Source organism: Arachis ipaensis, chromosome B06, assembly GCF_000816755.2.
Source record: "Arachis ipaensis cultivar K30076 chromosome B06, Araip1.1, whole genome shotgun sequence".
Taxonomy (NCBI): Eukaryota; Viridiplantae; Streptophyta; class Magnoliopsida; order Fabales; family Fabaceae; genus Arachis; species Arachis ipaensis.
In genome coordinates, this window is record NC_029790.2 from 7,386,504 (window position 1) to 7,400,756 (window position 14,253).

At 40.1% G+C, this 14,253-nt stretch overlaps 1 protein-coding gene across 2 annotated transcripts; it reads left to right on the plus strand.

Annotated features, from left to right (window-relative positions):
- LOC107645606 (peptide chain release factor APG3, chloroplastic) lies at nucleotides 4,722–9,556 on the plus strand. 2 transcript variants are annotated; one of them, XR_002348265.1, is made up of 15 exons: nucleotides 4,722–4,959; nucleotides 5,087–5,143; nucleotides 5,248–5,328; nucleotides 5,424–5,481; nucleotides 5,602–5,705; nucleotides 6,115–6,166; nucleotides 6,455–6,504; nucleotides 6,846–6,911; nucleotides 6,993–7,157; nucleotides 7,562–7,634; nucleotides 7,720–7,852; nucleotides 8,069–8,126; nucleotides 8,260–8,307; nucleotides 8,724–8,799; nucleotides 9,217–9,556. XR_002348265.1 is itself a non-coding variant. In XM_016349675.2 (15 exons), exons 1-15 carry the CDS (start codon nucleotides 4,804–4,806, stop codon nucleotides 9,286–9,288), a joined length of 1,257 nt encoding a protein of 418 aa, XP_016205161.1. In that variant the 5' UTR covers nucleotides 4,723–4,803; the 3' UTR covers nucleotides 9,289–9,556. The 2 variants fall into 2 exon arrangements, 1 of the variants encoding a protein (XP_016205161.1); XM_016349675.2 differs by having other exon boundaries at nucleotides 4,723–4,959; nucleotides 8,716–8,799.

Consider the following 14,253-nt stretch of genomic DNA (forward strand, 5'->3'; position numbering starts at 1 on the left):
TTTGGGTGCGTACCCGCCAAATGGCGCACCTGGAAAATGATAATATTCGGGGGAATAGTTTAGTTTAAACTTAAGGGGCTGAGGAGGTGTAACCGACACTACTAGTCTGTGGTGAAATGACGCGAATATCCCTGCGGGGTAATAATGATGGGCGATGGCAACGGAATGGGGTTTTGATTTGGTTGGTGTGGGGTGAGCTGTGACAAAAGTGGGCTTTGATATTTCGGTTCGAAAATGGGGGATGAATTTGTCATTTCAACTTTACCCTAGCCTCCTACTTTTTGCTGGTCCGTTTAAATTGTACCACCTCATTCCGAGCTGTCCTTTTATTTTCTCCTTTTTTCTTTAATTTATATTATATTTATACAGGAGAAGATTCTTATTATACTTTGATGGATATTTAGAGCATAAGATAGGTGAATCATGGGGTTATAAAGACTTTATAATAAAACGGTATGGGTTAAGAATTTCTTGAGAAGTTCATAAAAAGGAAGTAGGTGTTGAAAACAATTTTCACATATAGTCAGTTATAAAATATGGAGTAGTGTGGATCTTTTTTGTTGTTGATGGTAATATAAGAGATAATATTATTAGAGATAAAATTTATTTTACTTTGATTTTTTTTTTCGGTTAACACTTTGATTTTTTTTTTTGTGTTTAATTATTTTTATCGCTTTATTTTATTGTGTTGAGCTCGTTTGTTTAAAAAAAAAATATTTAGACTAGGTGAATCATGTGAAGACTTTAAGACTGGATGGGCTAAGTTACCAAAGAAAAAAACAGTATGGGCTAAGAACTTTTTTAGAAGTTCATAAATTGTAACTTCAGCTGGTGTCAAGTAATTTGAATATGTAAAAAAAGGAAAAGTATTTGCAAATAGGGTTTCAGTTTCAACCGTTTTAAATTTCAGTTTGTTAAAAGATTACAACATACATTGTAATTCTACGTTCAATTCTTATTCTTGTTTTGTAATTTTAGTTATCAGCCCATAGGTCAAAAAAGGGGAAGAAAAGAAAGTTACATTGTTATATACTTATATCCCTTGCAATCGTGTAAAGCCAAATCTTGTCGCCTAAGAACATACTTGACAAATGACAGCTGAAATTCTCAACTTATGCAGTTCTTCTGCTAACTAAACCAGCGAAGAATGTTCAATTGTTCATGGAAATATGATATTTTATATCGGCAGTTCAATTTAAGCACACATGGATTCAACTCTATAATAATTTTAAAACTAATAAGTGATTCACATATTCATAATGACCAAAAAAGCATTTCATATAATTCTACTAATGTTATTGAGCAAGTCCTTTGATTCAAAGACCATGTTACCATAAAACATTAAACAAACCTCCATAATCATGCACCAACCCCCCTACAAGAAGCCAATTTCTTAATAAATCCATCAAAGTTATTTTTCATCATTCAAGTAAGGAGAGGAAATAAAAATTGTTAAGTGTAATTCTTATATTTATTAATGAAAAATAGTTATTTTTTCACATTAATTTACCTTGTGTATTTGACTGGTTAGAAACTAGAAAATAAAAAAAATTAAGTGTTTAAAAATTCATAAATTAAAATAAAAATTTTATATATAATAAAAATTATAAATTTAATAGTGATTTTTATTTTATCATTTTTGTTATGTAGGTAACCTAAAATAGGTAGATTGGGCTTGAATGATTGGCCCAAACGTTAGAGGAAGGTGGTCTCCGACTTATTCGCGTTCGGGAGCCACCGTCCGAGTTGTGTGTTTGAAGGAATGGGGGGTGATACCTGCAATAACACTCCGATGCCTAAGTCAGCAAGGAGTTAAGCAGGTTTAGAGTATTGGAACTTAGGTTTATCTGAGTGTGTCAATGTATTTATAGGTGATGATCCAATAACCACCGTTGGAGTAGTTCCACTTCTGAAGGTGGATAACCGTCTCTTTATTTTAGAGTTGTTGAGATATCTCTTCTAGAAGTGGATGAGAGATTTTAGGGGGCAGTTACTTATTTGTATAAGCGTTATCTGCCAGCTCATGTCGAACCCGTCCTCTTTGCGGAGGAGCCTATGTCGAACCCGACCTCCTTTGAAGAGGTCGGATAGGTGGTAAAGGCCAACCTTTGGATTGGGCATTTTTAGCTTACTTGGGCATGTGCCATAATATTGGGCCAGGAGATGAACAGTGCCCCTACTCGAGTCCAATCTCTTAGTCATGAGTTGGATTCAAGTATTTGATTAAACTCGGGTTTATTTAAATTGGAAAACGACGTGATTTTAGTTTAAAACCGACGTGATTTTGAATTCCTCAACCGTTGCGTCTAATCAAACGTCGTGTCTGTTTGGGATTCTGTATTTACACGTGGGGGCAGTTATATTGGTAACGGCGTGTTTCTTTAATGACCGCGTCGTTTTACTGTTATGCCCCTGGTCTGTTATAAATACTTTTTCCTCTTCTTTTTTTGTTTCCTTTCATCTCCTCTTTGAAGTTTTCTCCCTACTATCTTACTTCTTTGCTCAAAAACTTTCTTTGGCCTTTCGTTCGCGGGTGCATTGCCGTTTTCTTTCGCCGTGACTGCTTCTCTTTTGATCCTACAAAGAAGGTTGGTTCTTCTTCATCTTCCTCTGTCATTTGTGTAGTTCTTTCTTTATTCCTACTTGGTGCGCTTGTGTGTTTGAGGAAAATTTCATGCCCTTACCGCTCCTTTATTTGCTATGCGAGACTTTAGGATTTTTGCATGTTCAGTAGAAATCGTTTCTGTTGCCGCCTGGTGATTCTTTTTCTTATTTGCTTTCGGAAGAAACTGTCTTGTCTTTGGGAGCCCTGTTTTTGATGATTTTATTTTTCTTTGTAGGTTTTATTGATTTTATATACACTCCCTTATTGCTGAAAAAATGTCTTCTCGTATCCCTGAGACCCTCTTGAGATGGGTAGATGATTCTGTACTTAATGAGAAACCTTTAGTGGATACTAACTTCATAACCGAGCTTCGTACCCATCATAGGATTTGTAGTCTTGAGGTTGACGAGCCCAAGTATGAATTAGTGGCCTCGGATCCTGAGGACCGGGTTTGCTGTGGGAGGGTTGCTGATTCTGATTCTCATTTTTTTTTCATGTACGACTGCCTTTTCACCCGTTTGGGGGGTTCCTTTCCCTTTTCTGATTTTGAAATGGACGTTTTATCCCACCGCCGAGTTGTCCGTACCCAGCTTCATCCCAATTCTTGGGGTTTAATGAGGATCTACCAACTTGTCAGCCAAGAGCTTGACTTTCCGACTTTCTTAAAAATCTTTTTCTATCTCTTCCACCTTACTCGACTTTTTAGTAAGCAAGACACACATCAATGGGTGTCTTTTCGGGCTATTCAAGGTCGAAAAATTTTTTCCATCTTTGATGAGTCATTTCATGACTTCAAAAACTTTTTCTTCAAGGTCCAAGCTGTAGAGGGCCATCATCCCTTTTTCTTAAATGAGAATAACGAGCCCCGATTTTTTCTGTACTGGTCGGAGGCCTCCCCCGTAGATAAATATGGCCTAGATGACTTGGATGAGGTGGAGGAGGCCGTTATTGAGTTTTTCCGAAAGGTATGGGGGAGAGCTCCAAATCTGAATACTAAGAAATTCCTCATTGGTCCTTCGAGTTTCGTCCATACCGAGCTAGGTAGCTTTTTTGGTTTATTTTGTCGCCATTTGTGGTATCTTCAGACTAGCATTTATCTGGCTTGTAGATTAATTATTTTTTTTATCTTCCTTCCAGAAATGGTGAAGAGTGGATCGAGTGCTGCTTATCAAAAGGTGCAAGAGGCGAAGAGGAAGGCTCGTGCCTAAGCTGATGCTGCGAATGTCGGAGCTTCTGGCACTCCTCCTCTCGCCATATCCTGGTAAACCCTATTAATACTTCTTCTCTTCCTCCTCCTGCTCCTGCCCCACCCGTTCAGCCCTCCGCCGAGCCTGAAAAGAAGAAGCGGAAGACCTCGGAGACTGGTTCTTCCACTGCTGGGGAGGCCAACTTCGATGGTCCAAAGTTTGCAAGGAATTAAGCAGGTTTAAAGTATTGGAATTTAGGTTTACCTGAGTGTGTCAGTGTATTTATAGGTGATGATTCAATAACCATCGTTGGAGTAGTTCCACTTCTGAAGGTGGATAACCGTCTCTTTATCTTAGGGTTGTTGATATATATTTTCTATAAGTGGATGAGAGATTTTAGGGGGCAGTTACTTATTTGCATAAGCGTTATCTGCCAGCTTATATCGAACCCGTCCTCTTTGGGGAGGAGCTTATGTCGAATCCGACCTCCTTTAAAGAGGTTGGGTAGGTAGTAAAGGCCAACCTTTAAATTGAACCTTTTTAACTTACTTAGACCTGTGCTATAATATTAGGCCAAGACATGAACAATTCTATTATTTCATCTTTTTAAAACTTTTTTTATGTTTTTTTATTGTATCTTTTTAGTTTGGCATATCAATAATTAATTTATTACAAATTTAAATTTAATTTAAAAATTTATTATTAGCCAATAAATTGTTGCATAATACAAGACTCCCGAAACATGCTTTAACGGACTAAATGAGTTGGTATCGACGAAACAGTCCAACTTGAGAGAAAGAGCAAAATCCAAACCAAACAAGAAAAAGAAAGAGCGAAACCACAGAGGCACAGAATATTTGGCCCAATATATGTGTATGCAAGCCCAACTTGAGCCCATTAATCACCAAAGTGAGCATTACCACAAAATCCAAACAGCAGAGCTCTCTCCATTTCTCTCTCTCATTTATCCGATACACCACCGCTCTTGTTGGCGCGCTTTGCAGTTAAGCAATGAGCAGCTTAATGGCGAGCTTCACAGCTCGCATCTCTGCTTACACCAACCACCTTTTCCCCATACGACGTCGTCCCCTTCATAACAGACGCCTCACTCTTTTTCCCAACACCACCACACTCAGACCTCACACACTAAGAATCACCTGCATGGCGGTCAGTAACTTCACTAATTAATTAATTAATTAATTAATTAAATAAATTTTTCATCTAATTTTAGCATTAGTTCAGCTCAATCCAATGGTGTGTTTCTGTAATTTTATATATTTGCGTTGAATTATAGGAACCTTATCTCATAACGAAGCTGGAATCTGCTGAGAAGACCTGGCAAGAATTATCGGTATCAAACTTGTTTTTCTTTTTTGTTTCTATGAAATTTTGTTGCAACCAGTTATCTAAATCGATTTATTATTATTGTTATTAAAAGTTTGGTTGGTGTTTTAGGTTAAGCTTGCTGACCCTGACGTTGTGTCTAATCCGAGTGAGTACCAAAAATTGGCACAATCAGTGGCAGAGCTTGATGAGGTACTTTCATTTGTAATGTGCACTTCACCTGATACTTCTCTTGACACTGTATTAAGGTGAAAATGTAATTTTAATATTTCTAAATTTCAATGCAGGTTGTGTCCACGTATAGGAGGTTTAAAGAGTGTGAAAAGGCTCTGGAAGAAACGAAAGGTTTGATTAGGTTTCACTGCTTGAGTGCTTGTTCATCCTTCTTAGTGACTTTTAGACAATTGAAGTGTGTTTGATTTTGGTTTATTTTTTATTTTTTTTTCAATCTGTTATGGATGTTAGCTTTGGCAAAGGATGATGAAAATGAGGAGGATATGGTTGAAATGATATCTTCAGAAATAGACTCTTTGTCAAGGCAAATCGCAGAGCTTGAGGATAAGCTCAAGGTTTCTCATTTACTCTGTATCAAGTATCGCTAGTTCAATTTATGTCATGTCATGCCATTGCTTATCTTTTAAAGTCCAACATTGATGATGAAGTCTATTCATATGCTAGTTGGGAAAATTAACTTCTTTTTAATATTTCAAATTCACTAATTCAAAATGTACAATCTGCTGAAATTCCAAAACCGTGAGGAGGAATTGTAATTATTTTTTATGTACTCTTTATCATCGCTGACCATCATGAGGTTTTATTCCTCTTATTTCAAAACCATGCCCCGGAATTACTTTCTTTCTCTTTTTCGTCCTGAATGCCTATTATGTTGTTGGTTATTGTGGGTTTTCAAAGTACTTCCCTCCGTTTTCTCATTTCTCCTGGTTTTTAGAAACTTACTAGTATCTTTGACAATGGTAGGTTTTATTGCTTCCCAGTGATCCTCTTGATGCAAGAAACATAATGCTTGAAGGTACACCATCTTTTTCTTTATGATATGAGATAGGGCCAAATGATCTTATATTTTTGTTTATGGCTTAGTTGAATGTTTCATCACTAAGACTTTGGTAGAGACTAGAGAGCATACTGACTTCTAAAATTTAAATATTTGTGATGATTTGATAAAGCTTATATTGCAATGTAATCTACGGGTAAGTGGATTGAATGATTGCACTTGGCTTGTGCAACTTCTTTCTTTTCTGTTCCTTCTAGTTGTCATTCTCAACTCTGAAGATTATTGTCATTGTCATTACTTTTGCAGTACGAGCAGGTACTGGTGGTGATGAGGCTGGAATATGGGCTGGTGATCTTGTAGGTACATGCTTTTATTTGTCCTTTCTAGTCCAGGGACTCAAAATAGGGCAGGCCTTTCATCAATGCCCCACATCGAATGCCCCACATCGAAAAGAAATCCTAAAAGTGACATTATGTCATATTGGATGAAACATGCTTAAAGAGCGTGGATGCGCATACACACAAAGATAATCCTATTATTGGATCATTTTCTGAATTGTTTAACTTTGACAAAAAATTATTTCTTTAATTTCTCTGTAATTGACCTTTTGATTGGTCTAGTTTAAATGTTTATTAAATGAACTGTTATTATGAAGTTGAATTCAATGTAATCTGATGCTGTTTTCATGTTAAATCAGGTTCGGATGTATGAAAAATACAGTGAGCTGAATTCTTGGAAGTATTCTGTTATCTCAAGCTCTCCGGTATACCTCATTAAAACTCTGCATAAACTAGTTTCTAATTGATTCTTATTTGTATAATTGTTAATTTTGCCATCTTTTTAGGCAGAGAAAGGAGGGTACAAAACTTATGTGATGGAGATAAAAGGAAAACGTGTCTACAGTAAATTAAAATATGAATCTGGTGTCCATCGAGTTCAACGTGTTCCTCTAACAGAGACACAGGGTCGTGTACATACTTCTACTGCAACAGTGGCAATCATGCCAGAGGTAGAGTACATATTTCAGCCTTTTAGCTAAAAGTGTATTCACAACTCTTTGACTTCTAGGTCTGAAAGCTTTATTTTGTGTCTTTGCATTTGGACAGTTGTTAGTTTCATATCACTGCTTTTGTATGCCTGTCCATATTCTGAATAATTGAAGTAGGTAGCTAGCTTAGGCCTATAGGGATTCAAAGTAGTTCTAGATTTAATATTTTCTCAATTTTAATATTTTCTCAATTTTTTGTTGCCTAACCATGTGGAGGTTAGGTTCAAAGCTGATGCTTTATTAAACTATGTCTTTTTCTAAATTCGTTTAATTTAATGCTTGGAGGTTGTATTCTACTAAATATTTATCCAACTAGAATATTCCTTCCTTTAATCTAAATATATAAATCTGAAATCTTTGTCTAGGCTGATGAAGTTGAAGTAGTAATCGACCCAAAAGATATTGAACTTACTACAGCACGTTCTGGGGGTGCTGGAGGTATAGAAATTTAATTTAAATAATCAATATTTACATTTCCTGGATCAAGAGGTTTCATACCCTCTATCATTTCTCTTGCATGCAGGCCAGAATGTTAACAAGGTTGAAACAGCCATTGATCTTTTTCACAAACCAACGGGAATCCGTATCTTTTGTACTGAAGAAAGGACTCAACTTCAGAACAAGAATCGCGCTTTTCAATTGCTCCGTGCAAAACTGTAAGCATTAGAATTGTCTCTTGTCAACCTTTTCTTCTCATGCTGTCATAAATCTTCGCAAGAGAGATATCTCAATTCCTTTCTTGAGTTTAGTGGTAGATGAGGAACTAAAATGTTGTGAAACCAAAACTGACCAAATTCTAGCAGCACATTATTAGTTGTTTCTGAGTGTTCTCTTTAACTTGCATTCAAAATGGCACGACAATCTTTTTACAGATACGAGATGAAGGTAAGGGAGCAGCAAGAGTCAATTCGAAATCAAAGGAAATCACAGGTATTCTTGGCATTTGATCCATCATGATTTGCTTCAGACATAATTTATTTCGTGTACTTGCTATATGGGAGAGCTGAGAGCCAATGGATATTGAATTAAATCTTTTTTTTTTTTGTAATATCTCGATCTCCAGGTTGGTACAGGTGCACGTGCAGAAAAAATTCGGACATATAATTTCAAGGTACATGATACAGAAATCTCAATATTTTTCTGTTGTCACTCACTCATACTTCTATGTATTTATTTTCCCCAATCTCCAACCAAAATTTGAAGTGTTTCTGTAAATTATATGCATTATAAATTTCCCTCTATAAGATGCTAGGTGAGAAAAACTGATGCTGTTTAGTTAGAAAGAAAAGTAGAAGAAATATGGCGTTATAATTTATCTTTTAAGATCTCTCATAATAACAATTCTTCAAGGGAAATGGACTTGATTAAGTGATCTAGAATTATGTTGTTCAAGTCAAAATAATCGTACAATGGTTTGAGGTAAAAACGCTGCAACACTTTTAGTGTCTCGTTTTGTATTGTTGAAATGATGGTACTTACAGGCAGTTTATGACTTTAATTTTGTTTTTCTTCTAATTAGGACAACAGGGTTACTGACCACAGATTGAAGATGAACTTTGAGCTCACCTCCTTTCTTAATGGTAACATAGAAGATGCTGTTCAGGTATGCTATCTAGCACACCTCTCCTGCCATGAACTCTGTTCTTTTGGTGTATTTACCAGTGTGCTTAGGATTTCAAAAGGAATATAGTTGGGTGTTGATTGCTGATAAAAGGCTAGGCTTCTCTAACTGAAAAATTATCATTAACCGAAAAGAAAGAAAACTAATTTCCTACATTATACCATAAAGCTGGGACCTAAACCTGCAGAGTTGCACTCTGCTTGGGCTTTTGAAAGAAAGAAAACACAATTAACCCACCGCAAAATGGCACGCACTAGATGACACTGATCAAAAGTTGCATCAATTGTACTTGAAGAAGAATGCACTATATATACTGACTACGCCTTTAGTATAAGTAAATGAACGAAAATGTTTGATCAAAACTTGGTTCCGCATCATCGAGAATCTTTCTTCTTGCAGTCTTGTGTTACAACGGAGCAGAAGGAGCTCTTGGAAGAACTTGCTGAATCTGTAGGTGCTCCTGCTGGCTGATGTAAAAGCACATTTCACCATGTAATTTTGAATTTTTTACTGAACTATCCATTTCGCAAATGGAAGAAGTGTCATATTTGTTCTCGTTAATGTCCCATTATGTTCCAAGTTTGAGGCATGGTTTGATTACAAATCTGTACATGGGCACTTCTTATACATTTAACATTCCGCTAAGTAGTTGAATGGTATTTTATGTATGTAAAGTGATGCAATTAACAGTTTTGCTGCAATGCCAATGTATCATGTATGTGCTATTGAACTGAGTTCAGTTACCACTTATCAATGACGTTTTATAAAATTTTATAATTCAAAAGACACAAATCTACAAAATTTTATAAAACGTCAATGATATTTTCTTTTAAATTAATTTATAAAATTTTTTAGATTTGTGTCTTTTGAAAAGTAAAAAAAAATATAGTAGAGTAAAACTTACTTGAAACCAAATAATATAGTGTAACACACATCTTTGATCAATATTAAAAAAAATTAACCTAATTATGTACATAAAATCCTAAAAAATACAGTTCTATTTTTCTTAATTAAATTAGCTTTAAAATACCAATAATATTTTTTCATGTGCTGCTTTTAATCTACAATTCTAGAAAAAAATTGATTTAAAATGTTATAATGTTATTATATTTGGCACAACACTTTATTTTTGTATGATAAATACAAGTACATTTTTATACAAAGTATTTAAAGTATATAAAAATGTACTCCTATTATAAAAAAATATTTAAAAAGTCATTAATTTTTATATGTTATTAAAATTTAATAAATACAAGTACATTTTTATATGTTATTTTTAATTCAATGTACTAATAGGAGTTAAAATTAATTTATATTTAATAATTTTATACTAAAGTTAATTTACTATAATCTTATTTTATACTTCTTTTAGTATATATTTTTTATATTATATAGTATTTTTTCTAGTATCTTACTGTACAATGTGTAATTAGCCATTTGATTCGAAATGTGAGTAATTCAAATCAATTTGATTCGAACTACCCTAGGCCACGTGCTCCAAGTAATTCGAGTTAATATAACTCGAACTATGCATGCAAAATTCGATACAATTTGATTCGAACTACGTTCGAATATTGCTTGGGAGTAATTCGATGTGATTCAATTCGAATTACGTGTAAATATAATTTGAATTTTATTGATTCGAATTATATAAAAGTCATATTTGGTGGAATGGTGTATCAGAATTCATTTTGGCTGAATTGCGTAAATAGTTTCCTCCCATGGTTTAATAACGTTTTTTACCCTTTTTTTTATGTACCTTTTTAACTGATTTATATTATATGAACAAAATTAAAAATTTTATATGTTACGGCCCTGGATTCCCGCGGGTCAACCCGACCCGAGCTCCACCCGGCCCGACTACACGCCTCTCAACCGACCCGGACACGCGTCCCGTACGGCTCTCCCACAGCTATGGGACAGCGTCCTTGGGAATATGAGCCTGCCCTCCAGAGGGGCCCAATACTGACATGTATATAAGGGGAAGACTGGCTCTTCCCCCGAGGTACGTCATATCCCTACACTACACTTACTCCACCTGCACGTATTCTGACAAGAGCGTTGGAGTGTCTTTGCAGGTGACATCCCCCCTCACACAAAGTGCTCGGGACCTCGCGCTCCCGGACTGGAAGACCGTGATCAGACGAGCCCCTTCCTTCACCCCTGATCCTGACCTGAACCGTCCGGTAACCGACCTACCGAACATTGGCGCCATCTGTGGGGATCTCGTCCATGGACTTCGTACTAGTCCAGACCGGGACCGGCAGCGAGGCCGCGCCTCCCGTGCTTGGGGGAGGCGCCGTTTCGACAGAAACTCGGCAATAGCAGAGGTCGCCTCCGAGGGACACGACGCAGACTCACGAAAGACGCCCCTTCGGAGGAACTGGCGACAACCACGCCAGGATAATGCAAGAGTTACGCCATAGGATGCAAGACTTAGAACGCCGGCTAGCCGAAAGAGAACGCGACCAACGCACCCCGGAGCGGAGCCCCACCCGCTCCTGTTCAAGGAGCCGCTCGAGGCGCTCACCCAGCCCCCAATATGAGTCGGAGAGCACGGGGGGACGGGGACGAGCCAGAAGAAGAAGTCGGGACCCCATCATTTACGCCCGACACGAGAGACGACGTGCGTCGAACAGAGGCGACGAGGACGCCCGTCGGGAGAATGACGAGCCGGGGAGAACTACCCGGGGACCAGTGATAATAGGAGCGACCCCCTTCCACCGTTCCGTACTCGAGGTCCGGCTGCCGAAACACTTCGACAAGCCAACGGACATGAAGTATGATGGAACACAAGATCCCCTGGAACACTTGACGGCCTTCGAGGCCAGAATGAACCTGGAAGGGGTGGGAGACGAGGTCAGATGTCGCGCCTTCCCGGTCACCTTGGCGGGCCCAGCGATACGGTGGTTCAACAACCTCCCGCAGGGCTCGGTGACTCAATTCTCCGACATCAGCCACGCCTTCTTGGCTCAATTCACGACCAGGATTGTCAAAGCCAAACACCCAATCAATTTGCTAGGGGTGACACAGAGACCCGGAGAGCCGACCAGGAAATACCTGGACCGTTTTAATGACGAGTGCCTGGAAATTGACGGTCTAACGGACTTGGTGGCAAGCCTGTGCTTGACGAACGGGCTCTCGAATGAGGACTTCAGGAAACACCTCACCACAAAGCCCGTTTGGACAATGCAAGAGATCCAGTGCGTGGCCAAAGAGTACATCAATGACGAAGAGGTTAGCCGGGTCGTGGCTGCCAATAAACGGCAGCCCGCCTACAACCAAGCACGACACTATGAAGGCAGAGAAAGACCAAAGGAACACGCCAGGGACGGCGGTCCGAGTAAAACACCCAAACCGTTCTCCCGAGTTGGGAAGTTCACCAATTATACCCCCTCACGGCACCAATCACCAAAGTTTACCAACAGATAGCGGAAAAGGGGATACTGTCAAAGCCCCGACCTCTGAAGGACAGGACGGGAGGAAACAAGAACCTCTACTGCGACTACCACAAGGGTTACGGGCACAAGACCCAAGACTGCTTCGACCTAAAAGACGCCCTGGAACAAGCTATCAGGGACGGGAAACTTGCCGACTTCTCCCACCTTATCCGGGAACCAAGGAGACGCAACCGGGACCACGATAGCGAAGACAGATCCCGGTCGACAAGGCGACGGCAGGAACCAGAGGGTGACGATCACGGCCTTACAGTGGTAAACGTGGTAACGGCCAGGAATACCGCCCCAAGGTCAAAGTCAGCACAGAAAAAAGACGCCAAAGTCCTAGCAGTCTCCACCTCGACTGTTAGAAGTTTCCGAGGTATCCCACCCATCTCCTTCGGCCCAGAGGACCAATGGTTGACGAGGCACCGGAAAGTCCGCCCATGGTCATCACGGCCAGGGTCGGAACGGGCCTCGTCAAATGAATCCTGGTAAATACGGGGGTAGACTCGAACATCATGTTTCGAAACGTTTTCGATGCCCTGAGACTAAGGGACGCCGACCTGACGACCCACCAACACGGTGTGGTAGGGTTGGGGGACCACTTCATCAAGCCGGATGGAATCATCTCACTCCCGACCTCTGTGGGACAAGGGCAAAAACGACGAACAGTCATGGCGGACTTCGTGATATTACGAGACTCCACGGCTTATAACATCATCCTGGGGAGAAAAACCATCAACGACCTGGGGGCGGCCATTAGCACAAAGCTGCTGGTGATGAAGTTCGTCACCGATGACGGATCCATAGGATCCATCAAAGGCGACTTGGAAACGGCAGTCGCTTGCGACCACGCCAGCCTTTCTCTCAGGAAAAAATCCAAAGAAGCATCTGGGGTCTTCCTTGCTGACCTGGATGCCAGGATAGACGACAAACCTAGACCAGAGCCAGAAGGAGACTTGGAAAAGTTCAGGGTCGGTGAGGAGGACGATAAGTTCACATTCATAAACAGGAACCTCCCCCATGAGATGAAGGAGCCTTTGATGGAAATGATCAGGGCTAATGCCGACCTCTTTGCCTGGACGCCTGCCGATATTCCCGGGATAGATCCCCAGCTCGTATCGCATCATCTGGCCGTCAAGGCGGGAACCAAGCCAGTGGCCCAGAGGAGGAGAAAAATGTCGCAAGAAAGGGAAGAAGAGGTAGCCAGGCAGACGGCCAGCCTCCTAGAAGCAGGATTCATCCGAGAACTAGACTACTCGACCTGGTTGTCGAACGTGGTCCTGGTTAAGAAGCACAATGGGAGATGGAGAATGTGCGTAGACTATTCTGACCTCAACAAGGCGTGCCCCAAGGATTGCTATCCCCTACCTAACATCGACGCACTCGTCGACGCAGTGGCGGGGTACCGGTACCTGAGCTTCATGGATGCCTACTCAGGATACAATCAGATACCGATGCACCCACCCGACGAGGAAAAAACGGAGTTCATAACGCCAGGGGGAATCTATTGTTACAAGGTAATGCCTTTTGGTTTGAAAAACGCTGGGGCCACGTACCAAAGGCTGATGAATAGGATATTCAGTGAACTTATAGGCAAAACAGTAGAAGTCTACGTGGATGACATACTCGCAAAGACCACACGACCCGACGACCTCCTGAGCAATCTTGATGGCGTTTTTTCGTCCCTACGGCAACACGGCATGAGGCTTAATCCGCTCAAGTGCGCGTTTGCCATGGAGGCCGAAAAGTTCCTGGGATTCTTGATTACTCAAAGAGGAGTGGAAGCCAACCCCGAGAAGTGTCGAGCAGTTCTCCAGATGAAGAGTCCAGGTTGTATCAAAGACGTCCAACGACTTGCTGGGAGGTTAACGGCTTTATCCCGATTCCTCGGCGCGTCAGCAGCAAGAGCCCTGCCTTTCTTCAATCTAATGAAAAAAGGAATGACGTTCGAATGGACCCCAGCATGCGAAGAGGCATTCAACCACTTCAAGCA

Coding starts and splice junctions, on each gene's coding strand:
- LOC107645606 (XM_016349675.2), top strand. CDS start 4,804: ATGAGCAGCTTAATGGCGAGCTTCACAGCTCGCATCTCTGCTTACACC. Junction 5,329..5,423: donor CAGTGGCAGAGCTTGATGAG/GTACTTTCATTT, acceptor ATTTCAATGCAG/GTTGTGTCCACGTATAGGAG. Junction 5,706..6,114: donor AGCTTGAGGATAAGCTCAAG/GTTTCTCATTTA, acceptor TGACAATGGTAG/GTTTTATTGCTTCCCAGTGA.